Source organism: Vitis riparia, chromosome 6 (assembly GCF_004353265.1).
Source record: "Vitis riparia cultivar Riparia Gloire de Montpellier isolate 1030 chromosome 6, EGFV_Vit.rip_1.0, whole genome shotgun sequence".
Classification (NCBI taxonomy): Eukaryota; Viridiplantae; Streptophyta; class Magnoliopsida; order Vitales; family Vitaceae; genus Vitis; species Vitis riparia.
Window position 1 is genome coordinate 4,736,439 of NC_048436.1, and position 16,104 is coordinate 4,752,542.

The window sequence follows — 16,104 nt, forward strand, 5'->3', positions numbered from 1 at the left end:
GAGCTTATCTTGGAGATCTTTTCAAGAATACCCATAAGGTGGCTTTTCCAATTAAGCCGTGTATGTAAACAATGGTGCAACTTGATTGACGACCCTTGTCTTCCCAACATGCACTTAGCTCAAGCCACTACTCGTGAAGAAGCTCTGGTTTTAATCCATTGGTTTCATGCCAAGCATAGAAAGAGCAGCCTGCAGTTGATGAAAGAACATTACCGGTCTCCCAAGGCTATTCTTGAGTTTCCCAACAGAGGGAGGTATGACTTAGAGAATTCCTGCCACGGTTTACTTTGCTTTGTAAAATGTGGCAAAGAGGAGGAAGCCTTTGTATCTAATCCTCTCAAAGGAGAGCCTCTCATGCTGCCACGGTCCATAATCGTGTCCCGCTGGCCGCACTTGGACAGGTATGGATTGGGGTTTGATTCTTCAACTAAAAGGTATAAGATTGTTCGCGTATTTTTTCGGGATTTTGATCAGGCCAACCAAGGGTACCAGTTGGGTGCTGAGGTATATACAATGGGAACCACAAGCTCATGGAGAGAGATCAGCCAAGTTCCTTGTTATCCTCTTTATAAAAAGGGTGTATATGCAAATGGTGCGCTGCACTGGCTGGTTAACCATGAATTCAGCCCTGATGATTTGAAGAGCATGGTGATTTCTTTTGACTTCAGACAAGAGGAATTTAAGTCAATCCCTCATCAAGAATTCTCCTCCAAAGTTTCAAAGTGGTTTGAGTTGGTCGACCTGAGAGGCTATCTGGGTATGGTTGATTTTTCATTGAGTACACACATTGAGATATGGAAGTTGAAGGATTACGAGAAGAAAGAGTGGGTGAGAGAGTATAGAATCGACATAAAACCACCACATGGAGTGCCTATTAATGAATACATTGAAGTGGTAGGTCTAATGGAAGATGGTGAAATATTGCTGAAACACTATGAGACGTTGGTGGCTTACAATTCAAAGATCAATGGTCTAAGATGCATACAGATTCTCAGCGGCGGTCTTCAGATGGATACAACACAAGTTTATGTCTATACAGGGAGCCTAGTTTCACCCTCGCAGTAATAAATTCCTTCCTGTTAGGAGTTTTAAGTCTTGTCATGGCTTTTATAATTTTAGTATCTATTTTTTTTTCCATACTTCAACTTCATTAATTTTAGAGTTTGAAAAAACTTTATAATTGTTAGATTAATATGTTACTAATTATGATTTAGTTTAGTGGTAGATTTGATATGATTTCTTTCTTTCTTTTTCCCTTTTGATTTATGGAAGCTTCACTTAAATATGGTAGAAAATTGTATTATTTTCTAAATCAATTTGATTTCTTTTTAATTATTCAATATTTATGAAACTCTCAGCCATTAGGCATCCCAAATGGTGGTGGTTGACATCAATTTTGGATTCTATTATCCATTCTTTCTTTTTATAACGATAAATTTTAATTTCATTTAAATATTTGATATTTTATTAAATTTGTTCTTAGGATGGATTATTTTCAATTTGATTTTGAAAATTTCTAAATGTCTATGTTTGGTTCTTACAAAATTTGACCAAAATTGTAAAAGAAAGAAAATGCAAAAAAAAAAAAAAAATAGAAGAAAAATAAAAAATAAATTAAAAATTAATAAATTATTTTTATTTACTATTTCAAACTCATTTTATTTATTTTAACTCATCAATATAAAAATTAAATAATTTAAAAACACATATCTTTCTAAATAGTTTTAATTATATTTTATTTTCTTCCATATTTTTCATGTGACAACCCAACATGAAAAAAATCATTTTTCTTTATTTTTTTTCTTTTCTTAATATTTTTTGGGAACTAAACATGACCTTAATTTTTTTAAGTTTGATGGGTTATTAATTTAAAATTGAATACCTAAGTTTTAAATATGGTATTATATTAATTTATGTTATCATGTGATAGATAACTTTTTCAATAAAAAATTTATGTCTCAAGTGATTTATATTTAATTATTTCAAAACAAATTCTAAAAATTTATTAGTGAAATTGTTGAATTTTCTTTTAAAAAGAATTATTAAAATTTTTATTGACATTTCTCACTATTTTTTAAAATTATTTTGAAAAAAATCATTAAATTCTTTTGATAATTTTTTTTTTTGTCAATATTTTTAATATTTTTCAATTGGATAAATTATAATTATTCATTGCTTTTATCTAATCCTTATATCAAATAACCAAATATTGGAATAAATATGTTTTCGTATCCGGTCTTTAATTCTTTGACACATCCAAATTTTAACATATAATTAATTTCATTTATGCCCCTTAAGGTTTAGTACGCATACATCAATTTTGTACAAAATTCGACTGTTTAAACCCTATGGTTCAAAAATTGAGCTATACCCACGTGTACAAGGCACCAGTCCTCCATGCTTCCCTCGTCAAAAATGGGCTCATTGCCCATGTCTATCAATGCAACATCCTCCTTCAGGCCTACATCAATTCCCAAGCCTTGTCTGATGCCCACAAGCTTCTTCACTTCATGCCTCAACCCAGTGTGGTTTCATATAACACCATCTTATCAGGCTACTTCAAATTTGGTTTAGTCTCTGAAGCTATTAAGCTCTTTGATGGAACCTCCCAAAGGGACTGCCATTCATGGAATATAGTTTTATCTGGGTGTGTTAAAAGCCATAAGTTGGGAGAAACTTTGACCCATTCATGAAAATGCATTGCATGCACTTCTGTTAGGCCTGATGGTTTCACGTATTCTATTGTTATTCCTTGTTGTGATTTGGGATTTGGGCAACCAGTGCATGCAGATATTGTTAAGGTTTGTTCAAATTTGGATGCTTTTCTAGGCACCGATCTTCTTAGGATGTAAGCAGAAGTTGGGAAAATTGGGGGTGCAAGGAAAATGTTCGATGGAATGCCTAGCAGAGATTTAGTTATTGACGGCAAAAGACGTAAAAATGCGGTGAGCGTGGATCGAACACGCGACCTTCAGATCTTCAGTCTGACGCTCTCCCAACTGAGCTATCCCCGCGAATGTACATGAACACATAATTGGGTTTCAAGGCAGCAGAAGAAAAGGAATCCTTGTATTCTTCTTGTGCATTGTAAGTGTTTTGATCGTGTTTTTACCTTTAATTTTATTGTTTATAAAATTAATTTTATTTAAATTTAATATGTATTATAAAATAAAATTTTTTGAAAATGATTTTATCACAATTTTGTATTTGATATTTTATTAAATTAATATTCTATTCCATTAAATTTTATTTAATAAAAGATAATTATGATGAATTTAAGTATCAAATAGATTTCAAATAAAATGAATTTTAATTTATTTTGACAATCAAATTCATTATAATTTGATTTTATTTCTAAATTATAGTTAATAATTATTTTATATTTTAATAGTATTTTTCAACTTAATTTTAGTTGATGCTAAGCTTATTCATGTTGAATCCCTTACAAAAACTTCATACTTACAATATATTCTTTAAATTGATTTATACATATACTAAGAACTTATTTAATAAGTTAATTTAATAATTTAATTTAAGTGATTAAGTAAATTAAGTATGTTTTGTTAAATAATTTAATGGTATAACTTAAAGTAAAAAATAATTTTAAATGATAAGTAAAAATAATTAACTTTTTTTAAATTTACATCTTAATTTTACCTTTTTATCATTATCCTAATTATTTCTAAGATTTCTTTTGTTATTCAATGACCTTTTTTACTTTACTTAAAATTTAAAATTCTAAATTATCAACCGTCTATATACTTAAAATAAGAATTAAGTAATAAGCTTTAAGTTACTAATTTAAGTATAATTTAACTTAAAATCAACTTAAATAATTAACTAAGAATTATTTAGTTTTAACCAATTAAGCCACTTCACTTAACTCCCCACCATAAATATATTTGAAGTATTGAGCTATACTCACATGGTCACATGTACAAGGCACCAGTCCTCCATGCTTCCCTCGTCAAAAATGGGCTCATTGCCCATGTCTATCAATGCAACATCCTCCTTCAGGCCTACATCAATTCCCAAGCCTTGTCTGATGCCCACAAGCTTCTTCACTTCATGCCTCAACCCAGTGTGGTTTCATATAACACCATCTTATCAGGCTACTTCAAATTTGGTTTAGTCTCTGAAGCTATTAAGCTCTTTGATGGAACCTCCAAAAGGGACTGCCATTCATGGAACATAGTTTTATCTGGGTGTGTAAAAAACCATAAATTGGGAGAAGCCTTGACCCATTTCATGAAAATGCGTTGCAGTTCTGTTAGGCCTGATAGTTTCACGTATGCTATTATTATTCCATGTTGTGATTTGGGATTTGGCCAACAAGTGCATGCAGATATTGTTAAGGTTTGTTCAGATTTGGATGCTTTTATAGGCACCAATCTTCTTAGGATGTATGTGGAAGTTGGGGAGATTGGGGATGCAAGGAAAGTGTTTGATGGAATGCCTAGCAGAGGTCTGGTTACATGGAATGCCATGATCTCTTGTTATTCCAAGTATGGAAGGGGTGACAAGAGTATAGAGCTATTTAGACAACTTGGTAGAGAAGGGATTTCTGCTGATGAGTATACTTATGCTATAGTTTTGAATGAGTTTGCAGCTCGCTGGCAAGTTTTTGAAGCAATGCAAGTCCATTCATTGATCATTGAACGTGGTTTTTGCTCTGATCGATTTACTAACAATGCCTTGGTAAACTTATATTCAAAATGTGGTTATGTAGCTTCAGCTTCTCGTTTGTTTGAGGAGATACCTGACCGGGATGTTGTTTCCTGGACAGTAATTATTGTTGGGTTCTTGCAAAGCGGGCACATGGAGGAAGCAATGTGGTTGTTTTACCAAATGCAGTTAGGTGACATAGAGCCAAATTCTTTCACTTTTGGTGGGTTGCTTGGTGCTTGTGCTGATGCTAATGCATTCCAAAAGGGAAGACATTTCCATGGACTTGTTTTGAAGTTTGGGCTACTAGGGGCTGATGTTGTTGTAGGAAGTGCAGTTGTGGATATGTATTCAAAGTGTGGTGAGATGGGGGATGCATTGAGGGCGTTCCAGGAGATGCCAGAAAGAGATATCGCTTCATGGAATGGAATTATATGTGGGTATGCTCAGAATGGTGCGGGAATGAAGGCCTTGAAGCTTTACAATGAGATGGTGCAGCTGGGGCCATCCGGTATTGCCCCAAATGAGGTCACTTTTGTTGGTGTGCTCTGTGCATGCAGCCACAATGGCCTGTTAAAAGAGGGTTATAGTTACTTCAAGGAAATGGTTGACAAGCATCTGATCAAGCCCAAAGCTGAGCATTATACATGTATGGTGGATTTGCTGGGACGAGCCGGGCTATTGCAGGAGGCTGAGGCACTTATTTTAGCACTGCCCATTAAACCAGACAATGTGATGTGGGGTGCCTTGCTAGGAGCTTGTAAATTACATGGGGATGTACAAATGGCAAGGCGTACTGCAGAACATCTTTATACCAATGAACCGCGCAACTCTTCAAACTACGTGCTTCTCGCCAACTCATACACAGATATCGGTGAATGGGGTGAAGCAGTAGAGATCAGGGAGGTGATGGAAGCAAGAGGAGTTGAGAAGACTGCAGGATGCAGTTGGGTTGAGATAGGAACATGCATGCATTCATTTCTAGCTGGTGATGAGCTACATCCTCAAATTGAAGTGGCTTCTCAAGTTTTACAAAGATTGTATCTCCAAATGAGAGAGAGGTATGAGCATGATGAGGTGATTTATTCATTGAATTGATCATTTGAAAATACCGATGATGTTCAAATTGTAGGATTTTTTATATAAATATAAAGTATAAAACCTCAAAATTTCCTTTTGTGAAAATGGAAGAGTTAGCTTTATGATATTATATCTTCTAGCAACGTATAAGTCAAATGCAATTATTGACTTTTACTCATCCGAACGTTGGGTTGGATTTTATAGCCTTTTATAGAATTGACCATTTTGAGGTAACGAGACTCCAACAATGGTCATCTTCTTACTCCATGAAATGGTTTTTCTTTATTTTGAAAAATAATCCAAAAATATTACGAAGATCATTCTCTTCTTTCACACCTCACGTGGTATTCAGAATTTATAGTTTTATTTTCATCCTTAATCTTCATATTGTTTGGGCGACTAGATCATGTACCCATAGAAAAAAAACGTTGTTGCGAGCCAATTGGGGTTGTTTCTTGGAGTGTCTATTGTTTGTTGACACCGCATGTAGGAAGCTCATAGCAGCTTTAGGACAACATGTGTGATCACTCACGAGCCTCAACAAACCATGTTAGTTCTTCTTAGCTCTATTTTCATTATTTTTCTTATATATTCACATTTTATAAGGTTCCAATGAAAGTTTTAGATAAGAAGAAACCAAACTAACACATTCAGTTTCCATGAGACAAACAGCCAAGGAAATGATTTGAGAGGTATATACTTGGGAAGCTGGGCCTAAGCTGGCCTTTCAACCTATAATTGGATGTGAACTCAGGCCCAATATCAAGGCCTGAAAGTAAGTTTGGTCTAGGTTCAAGATGGCATGGCATAGACTACACACAGCAGTTGGAAAATATATTAGACTTATATTTGGTCTCATTTATTAATATCTAAATCTTATATTTATATTATATTCTATATAATATTTGGATTTATATAGAAAAGGAATGAGTTGCTAATTTTGATTCCTTATTTCCATGTACCAAACACGCCTTAATATCGTAATAAAGAAATATCAATAACTTCTTAGAAAATTTTCTAACTTTTTCTTTTAAAATGAGTGGCTATTAAAAAATGGTTTTTTTTTTTTTTTTTATATTCACAAAACTAGTTTTCATCTTTTTAAATCTTCTTTATCTACAAGAGAAATGAATATATAGAGTGATTTTTTTTTTAACCTTTTTTTTCGAATTTATGTTTAAAAATAAAAATAAAGATAAATCATAAACTTCTAAGAAAAGTTATTCTACAATTGACAACTTCGACAACTTGTCCATAAAAAAGACAAAATAAATATGAATTAAAAATTGGTTTTTATTTTCTCTTGTTTCCTTTAATATTCCCAAAAATTTGCTTCCACATACACATTTGAAAGAAAAAAAAACATAAAATAGAAAATTTTAAAAATAATTCAAATTCCATACATTTGTCGCTCAAAAATACTCATTGAGATAATCAAATATAATTTTATATTATTAAAAATAATACCTAAATGATTAAATATAATACCCTTGACTAAAAAAAAGGGAAAAGTAGGTTATAATTCACTAATTTAAAAATATATATATAAAATAACCTAAAATTTTATAAATAAAATATTTTAAAATATATACATTGAATAATTATTTTCTAAAATGAACCTTTTATTTTATATAAATAACACAAATTAACAAGTAAATAGTAGATATTTAATTATAAAGAATTGATCTCCCTTTTAGTTATATTTTTTTTAAGCATGAGAACTGATTTAGGAATTTTTTTTTTTTTTTTAGACAAACATCCTCACTAATATCAAACAACAACAAAATAAGAAATTAAAAAAATTTTAAATATAATTAAAACTAAAATACTTAAAAATTAAATACAATTAAAACTAAAAAACTTAAAAATTAAAAATAAAATAAAATGACCCTTCTTGATATCCCTATTTTTAACTAGCGTACTTATTGAAGTATGAAAATAATTTCTTTTTGTGAGTTTAACCTTCCATCTATGGCATGACATTTTTAAAATCTTCAACTTACGGTATGACATTGTTTAAAAATAAAGTATTGTATGCAATGTCGCATAGAAATAAAAATGTATTATTTAAGTGAAGTGGTTAAATACTTAAATCTTTATTTAATTATACAATTTTGAATATTCGAGTTAAAAACTATATATATTATATTCATAAAATTCAAAATCTCAATTATAAAAATAAAATTAATTAAATAAAATTTTATTTATAATTCTATTTTTATTTCATATAATAAAGACTTTATTTAAATAATTCAAATGATTCAATATGCTTCTCATAAATTCAACTCTTTTGTTACTATTTTTCATCTTAATTCATAAAATTTAATTTTATGTAAACATATGATTAAACATAATTAACTTTACCCTAAAAAAGTATCTCATAAATGGTAGATAATAATAATAAAATAATAAATTATTGAATTTGCTTCATCCTAATATGTTTTTTTTTTTTTAATAAAAACTAGTTCAAGTCTATTAGGTTCTTGAAAAATGATAGGAAAAGTGAAAAAATATTTAGGAAAATTATTCTTGGGGATAGAAAAAACATAAAGTATTTCAAAATTTTTAAATATTTTCCCCAAAAAAAAAAATTTAGAAAAATGCATTTGCTAACAATTTAAATTTCCTTCTCTCAAAATTTTTTATCCATATTTTATTATTATTTACTTAAATTAAGTTTTATCATTTTTAGTAAATAATTAATCCTTCTAACCTAAGAATAATTAAACATATTAAAGTTGATCTTAGAGAACGACAACCTAAAATGCTATAAAGTCTTGAAATACAATAAAGCCGTGATAACTCTTTTTTTTTTTTTTTTCTTGACTAGAGTTGTCACATATTTAGGTTTTAATATTTTAATGCAATCAATCCTCCCTTTGAGCATTTATCTTTGATTGATTAGCTTATAGTTCTAACCATTAGTATTAGAGTAACCATTTTACTGAAATAACTAATCAATCTTTCTCACTTATCATGGAAGGTTGATTGTCGACTTTTCAATATCAAAACTAAATTTATAACCTAGTTTAGCAAAATTACATAATCAAAAATTATTTTCAACAAAAGTTACAATAGTTGTGGTGTTGTCCACTATGATGAAATATTTTTGATAATTAAGGTTTAAATGAGAGGAAAAGAAATGGATATGGTCAATTAAAAATAAATTGAAAATTTATAATGAAATAAAAATAATAATGAGTTCAAATTGGAAAGAAAAATTTACTTAAGAAAAACCGAAAAAAATACTAAATAAAGATATATGGGTCTGGAAACTAACATGACTTAGTATTTATTTTTATTTTTAATATTGTTACAAACAATAATGTTGGCTTATGACTATGGATATACATAGTTAATAAAAAATAGTTTTAAGTATTATTATGTTAAAATGACCTTTAACAAAAAGAAAATAGAAAAATTATGAAGAAAAAAATAAAATTTTGAATATTTCACAATGTCATTAGTTTTTTCTTCTTTTTTTTTCTTTTATGTAAAAAATAAAGAGCTTGAAATAATATAAATTTTAAAATAATTTTCTTTTGGTTTTTAATTACAATTAAACAAAAAAAAAATATTTTATTATTTTAATAGTTTAAATAGTAAACTATTTTTTTTTTTTTTAAATAGTTTTAGAGATTAAAGGGTTATATATTATATATTATGTCATTATTTCTTTTAAATTTATAAAAATATCAAAATGAGAGTACTTTAGTCATTATATTAATATCCTTATGAAGAAAAATAAAAATACCTTTTAAAAATTTTAAATTGAAAAATAAAAAAGTTAATTTTATTTTATTTTTAAAATATTTTCATCATATTACACCTTATTCAAATTTTCAAAATAATAATAATAATAATAATAATAGTGCATGAATATATTTTCTATTTTTTGTTTTTAAAAATAGAAAATCTTATATAAAATATAGAAATACTTACACAAAAAACAGATAAATACTAGATAGCTTGTAAACTTAAAATAATTTTTAAAATTTTGGAAATAATTTTTAAGAATACAAGATAAATTTTTATATTTTTATAACATTTCTTGTATTTTTTTTTTTTTATGGTAGTTTATATTTTTGGGTTTTAAGATTTTTTCTATTTTTATCCTTTTGGGATTAAGAAAAGAGAAAATTGTTTTAAAAAACTCAAAAGTAAGAAATAGTCAAATAAAAGATAGGCAGAATGTCATTTTCCTCACATTCTTTATTCTATTTATAGTCATACTTTAACCACCTCACTTGTCCACATTCACCATTTTCTCCCATTTCTTTTAATTAAGGCAAAAATGTAGATGGTTGACGTATGAAAGCATCTTTCACTTAGACTAACACATGTATTAGTTTGCTATAGACTAACTAAGCCTATCAAAGTACTAAGAGAAGGGTACCTATCCAAGTACTATGTACATCATTCATCTATCTAGCATCTTTATGTCATCAGGGATATAATATCTGCTTGGGTTTAAGAATGCATGCATCTAAGATCCTAAGTATAATGGAAGTGATGAAAGTAAAAACTTTGGCCCCATATGGTTTGTTAGAAATCACACATAGGATTTGATTGTTCTCAAACCTAAATTCTTTCTTAGAAAAAATCTTGAACTTGGATGATCTTCCATTTGATGGTTCATTCTTTGTCCATTTGCAGAAATATAAAGTGGCTACACATCTTGAGAGGACAGAGAAGAGGAGACTAGGTATTTGGAAGACTAATAGTTTGAAAAGTTAGAGCCCAACCCTAAAACTCTTAGACTGTGTTTGGTTGGTCACATATAACATGGAATAGGTTAAGAGAGAGATATTATATTATATCTCATATTTGATTGGTGATGAGATATAATAAGTTATTCCATCACTTATCATATACTATACACAATCAAATATGAGATAGTATAAATGGTGGGATATATTATCCACTTTTTGTTTTTTGTCCCTTTTATATGGGATATGTTAATCTCATGCTAAAATATGAAATACGCATATCTCATTTATCATAAATTTTTTTTTATCAAATTTTTTTATACTCATTTTACAAAATAATTTTTTTATTATAAATTAAATTTATGTTTCAAAAAGAAAAACTAAAAGGAATTTATAAACTAATATTAATATATAACATATAAATTATTTTTATATATTAAATAACATAATATTAAAAAATTATTTATAAAGTTTGAATATTTTATCATGAATATTGTTAAATATAAGAGATTTAAAAAAAATATATTGGAATGTGATATAATTTTTATTTTAAATATTAAAAATAATATATATATTTTATTTTATTTTTTTCACAATTTAAATATAAACATAATATAACATACCGAATATGCTAATTTAGAATATCATATTCATAAGATATGTATATTCCAGGATATCATATCCTAGGATATATATTTCCTATCCAATTGGATATGATATCCTAGGATATACATATCTTATCCTATTCTATTCTATCTCACAAACCAAATATAGTCTCAAGGTTTATATAGACTTTCTAGTGAGCTTAACTAACTTTGACCCAACTTGAATTTGGGTCACTTAATCTATCTCATTGGATCTTAATTAATTAATTAACCTTAATATATTTTAATTAATTAATTAGCCCAATCTGTAAATCAAAATTAATTAATCATAAAATCTCATCCAACCTTATGCTTTTAATAAGACATCCTTATGCACATAAATGATTAATTTTCATAAATCCTCAAAACCTTTGTTATAACAAAGAATCTGAGTTTGAGGGGGGAGGGGGGGGGGGGGGGGGGGGGGGGGCATTTAAACTAATAGAAAAACATTGACTCCCTCAAAATTTAATTCTAGAGTTGTCTTAACATTCTACTAAAGAAAATCAATCACACTCCAATATCACATGTCATTACATCAAGATAAATATTGATTAAACTAAATAATCAACTCTCCCATTCTATGACTTACTATCCATTGCATATAGACTTCTCATGAATGGATGTTTGTAATCTAACAAGATAGATGATATCAACCTCTCAAGATTATCTATATGATTCTTGTGCCTCATATCTTCTAATTATGTGATCAACCGATATACTCTAACTTACCAAGAACATATGTCAAATTCCATTAAAGAAATTACTACAACATCACAAATTTTATGATCACAAGTTCTTAGGATCACCAAAAGAGACATTTTCTCCAACCCATGAGATATTATAATACTTATCTTCAGAATATCTATTGGCATATACTTTAATCAATAGTGATTTAATTCACAAGGAATGTATGACCACCTTATGGTCTCACTCGTAGGTTATAACTATTGAAGACCTCAACACCAACTTAATATTTATTATAAGTTTTGTTTAAAGTGTATTTATACATACTAATGCACTCACCATTGGAAATTCATCTTAATGACCAAAACAAATGATGCTTCTAATTAGTAGGTAGTATATTACAACCTTAATGGATTATCTAAGTTCATGAACCAACTGTGAACAACTCATCAACTTGCAAGAAATCTATGACTTACATTTTACATGTAACTCGTAATGCATCTATGTCATGTACAATATAAGTAGTGCAAGCTTGAAAACTCAAATAAATTTTAATGCAATTAATGAATATTTTAGTGGAAACTCAAGTTTAAATTTATTACATCATGCCTCACTTTTAAAGGCTTTATGCTAACACTATACATTTATCAAACCATAAATTCAACGATTTCTAATGATAGATATTTGGTATTGTTAATAGAATAATAGTCTCCCACATTGCTCTCATAATAGCAAGTCATATTTTTTGAGACATGATAAGGGAATCAACAAGTATTGACATTTTTGAGACTTCTACCAAGTATGATGTCACTTGGTAATGGCAACGCCATCATTATTAAATGCCAAAGTTCTTGTAAAGAAGCATTACCTAAATGTTTTTGAATTTCAAAACTGATAAGCCCCTTGAATCGTTATAACACCTCAAATCATGCTTATTAATGTTTAATATCTCAGAATACTGACGGACACCACAAAAGAAGAAAGACCACTTTCATAATGCACTACATCCATTTGCTTTCTTTATCGTCTTCATCAAGAAATCCATGCTACCATTGTTAGCACAAACAATCTTTGGATTCCATCTTCCTTCATTGATAAAGACTTAGGTTACAACATTGACCATGAAAACTACCACATCAAATATGCTATTTCACTATCTTTAAAGACTAGAAATTTAGGTGGAGAAAGTGAAAAAGGGAATGGGAATACAAAAGTATTATCAAAGGAGCCACATTGCAATGCTAAAAAGGGATACTAGAAATCATGGAGATTAATTGAATCTATCAAGATACTATATTGTTTCTTGTTTTCAAAAAGATAAGGAAGTAAACATATAATAGTTATTACACACATTTTGAAAGGTTTAAAGTGTTTCACTTATTTTATCTATCATGTTTTAGTTACTCATCATGCACATACATACAAATCTAATAGCTTATGGAATATCCTATACTTTTTAACATTCTACTTTCTTTACAAAAGTGTTCTTTAAATCGTTCGTGAAATTTCTCATATAGTTAGAGCAAGTAAGATACTCTCCACATCATGACACATTTACTTTTATTTGGCAACTTTTTAGTACTATAAAGCCAACTAGAATTTTAAACCTAGAAATCATGACCCTTTTCCTTTAGGTGCATCTTTAAATTTTCAATGTTCCATGTCTATGCATTTATTTCCTTATGATCCAATCTATGGTAGATTAACCCTTATGAATTTGCTTTTAGTATAACAAGAATTGTCCATAATTGAATAATGCTTTTAGAATAGTAAAGAAAATAGTTTATATAGCAACCTTCCAAACAAAAGAAACATCAAAAGTAATATTTCTTAAAGTTTATTGTGTTCCATGGTTTCACCAATTACTTGCCAAAGAGTGTTTGCAGTAGATATATACCTTGGTAAAAGAAAATAGTGTATATAGTAACCTTTCAAACAAAAGAAACATCAAAAGTAATAATTCTTAAGGTTCATTACGTTCCATGGTTTCACCAATTGCTTGTCAAAGAGTGTTTATAGTCGATATATAGCTTGATCAACTTTATCACATATTCAATAAGTGCATTCCTAAATAGTCCTTGTTTTCTATCGTGAGGATTCTTAATATTCTCAAAGACCGATCCCAAGACAAAGCCCTTAATGTTTAGAAACTTCCTTTTAACTTTCTTATCATACTCTCTCATCAATGTCTATCGGCGAGTTGTCATTTTAACTAATGTTGTTTCTCTCTTTTCCTTTGTGAAGTCCATGACGGATCACATTTCTATTGAATTGTTGAAAATATTTGTTGACTGATTTATCCTTGGGAGTGAGAAACAATCGCTAGGGCAAGCCTTGTTTAAGTTTCTATAATCCACACAAACATGGCTTGTCCCATTCTTTTTTTTTTTGAACCACCATAATATTGATACACCAAGTTGGATAATGTGCTTGTTTTATAAACCTAACATAATACAACTTGAAGACTTCTTAATTAATGATCTTCCTCTTCTTTGCTGCCATCTACCACATCTTTTATTGAATAGAAGCAAATTGAGGATGCAAAAACCTTCAATTTTCTCATATAGCAATAGGCTTTTGGCAATAGGAACATACCTAACCTGAAAGAGAAATTATAGGCTTTTGTGAAGGCATAATACTAATGGATTCAAAGGTCATTCAATTACAAATATACCAAGAATATCTAAGAAGGTTGTCAACTATAAAAAGACTTCATTATCAGCTACACTTCTAAGGCAAAAGTGTTAGGACTTAGGAGTAATAATATACATTAGTTTTTTTTTCTTCCCTCCTAACTTTTGAAATCTAATAGCAAAGATATGGATAATTAGTAATTTAATAAAAAAATTTAATCCATAAAATATCTTGCTTTTTAGAAAGGAAGTTAAAGTGCTCAAAAGGGAAAAAAAAAAAAAAAAAACTAAAGTTGCCTTTGGCCGTCAAAAAATTTGATGGAAAGTATAGGGAAAAGAAAATAAAGAGAAAACAAAATAAAAGAAACAGAAAAGGAAAATAAAAGTTAGATTTAAAATGTATAAATTATTTTTATATGATATTTTAAATTCATTTCATTTATTTCAACTTTTTTTATATAAAGATTAAATCATTTGAAAATACAGAAGTTTTTAAATAATTTTAATTATATTTAACATTTTTTTTTCAATTTTTTTTTTTGTAGAAAAATCATTGTGAGAAAATTATTTTCGTTATCTTTGTTGTTCTTTCATGAGATTAAACATTGTTTAAGAAAAAAGATTTTCCATATGCTTCAAATTTTTTAGAAAAACCTTAACAAGAAAATCATTGTTAATAATTAATTTTCTTAACGACTTAAGTGGAACTTGATAAAAAATTTAAAATATATAAACATAATTTATTTAGTAAATAAAATAAATTTGAACTAATGTATAAACATAATTTATTAATTAAATTAAAATCAAAATTTTTAATTTTTCAAAATTTCCCAAATTTTAAAAATCTTTTCAATTATATTTGACTTCTAAAAAATTTGTAGAAAAATGTGAGATAAAGAAAATTAAAGTGAAAAAAAACCTAAATAAATAAAAAATAGATTTAAAATTAATAGATTGTTTTTATATATTTATTAGAATTCATTTGATTTCTTATTTAAATAAATAATTTTAAAATACATAAAATCATACATGAAATTAATTGTAATTATATTTTATTTTCTTTGGTACTTTTATGAAATCAAATAATAATTTTTTTCTTTCTTTAGGGCAACAAATATAGCATTCATCAGTTAATTTGGAAAGCACTAAATACATAAATCAAAATCCAATGGTACAAAAGGAAATACCCTTAGATAGGGTATTAACATTGTAGCTTTTGAAATTGGACCCTAACCCATACTTTTAGTCCATTTTTACATTTGGAGTTTCAATAATAACCTCACGCATCAAGGCCCAAAATTGACCCCTTTTGGGGTAATTTGGTAATTTCAGTCAAATATATCACCCGCCGTTTCAACCCCAGAACCGCGTGAACGCCCCAAAAGACTCGAATAACCCTCCGCCGCCAGATTCATCGGCCCCTCCCAAATTAGGACACATGGCCGAATCACGCACCACCGGCGATACTGAAGCCGGCCAGTGAAAAACCTAGAGAGAGAGAGAGAAAGTGTATCGTTTGGCTTGGAGACTTGGAAGAGCGAGGAGGCTCCTCTATAAACACGTTTCTCCAATTATAAAAAATAAAAAATAAAAAATAAAAAATAAAAAAAAATAAAAAAAGGGAAAACTACGATACTGGAAATCACCCTTTTTTATTTTTTTTATTTTTCATTTTTTCCTCTTGGC

General features: G+C 28.6%; 2 protein-coding genes and 1 non-coding gene across 3 annotated transcripts; 2 read left to right on the forward strand and 1 right to left on the reverse strand.

The window, feature by feature from the left end:
- The first annotated feature begins 108 nt into the window (after positions 1–108).
- On the forward strand, positions 109–1,065 carry LOC117916318 (F-box protein At3g07870-like). Its single transcript, XM_034832274.1, has one exon. The coding sequence runs from the start codon at positions 109–111 to the stop codon at positions 1,063–1,065; it is 957 nt and encodes a 318-aa protein (XP_034688165.1).
- A 1,876-nt stretch (positions 1,066–2,941) lies between these two features.
- On the reverse strand, positions 2,942–3,014 carry TRNAF-GAA. The gene has a single exon. It is a non-coding gene; the product is annotated as a tRNA-Phe (tRNA).
- A 919-nt stretch (positions 3,015–3,933) lies between these two features.
- On the forward strand, positions 3,934–5,763 carry LOC117916319 (pentatricopeptide repeat-containing protein At2g13600-like). Its single transcript, XM_034832275.1, has one exon. It carries the CDS (start codon positions 3,934–3,936, stop codon positions 5,761–5,763), a length of 1,830 nt encoding a protein of 609 aa, XP_034688166.1.
- The last annotated feature ends 10,341 nt before the right edge of the window (positions 5,764–16,104 follow it).

Coding starts and splice junctions, on each gene's coding strand:
- LOC117916318 (XM_034832274.1), top strand. CDS start 109: ATGCACTTAGCTCAAGCCACTACTCGTGAAGAAGCTCTGGTTTTAATC.
- LOC117916319 (XM_034832275.1), top strand. CDS start 3,934: ATGTACAAGGCACCAGTCCTCCATGCTTCCCTCGTCAAAAATGGGCTC.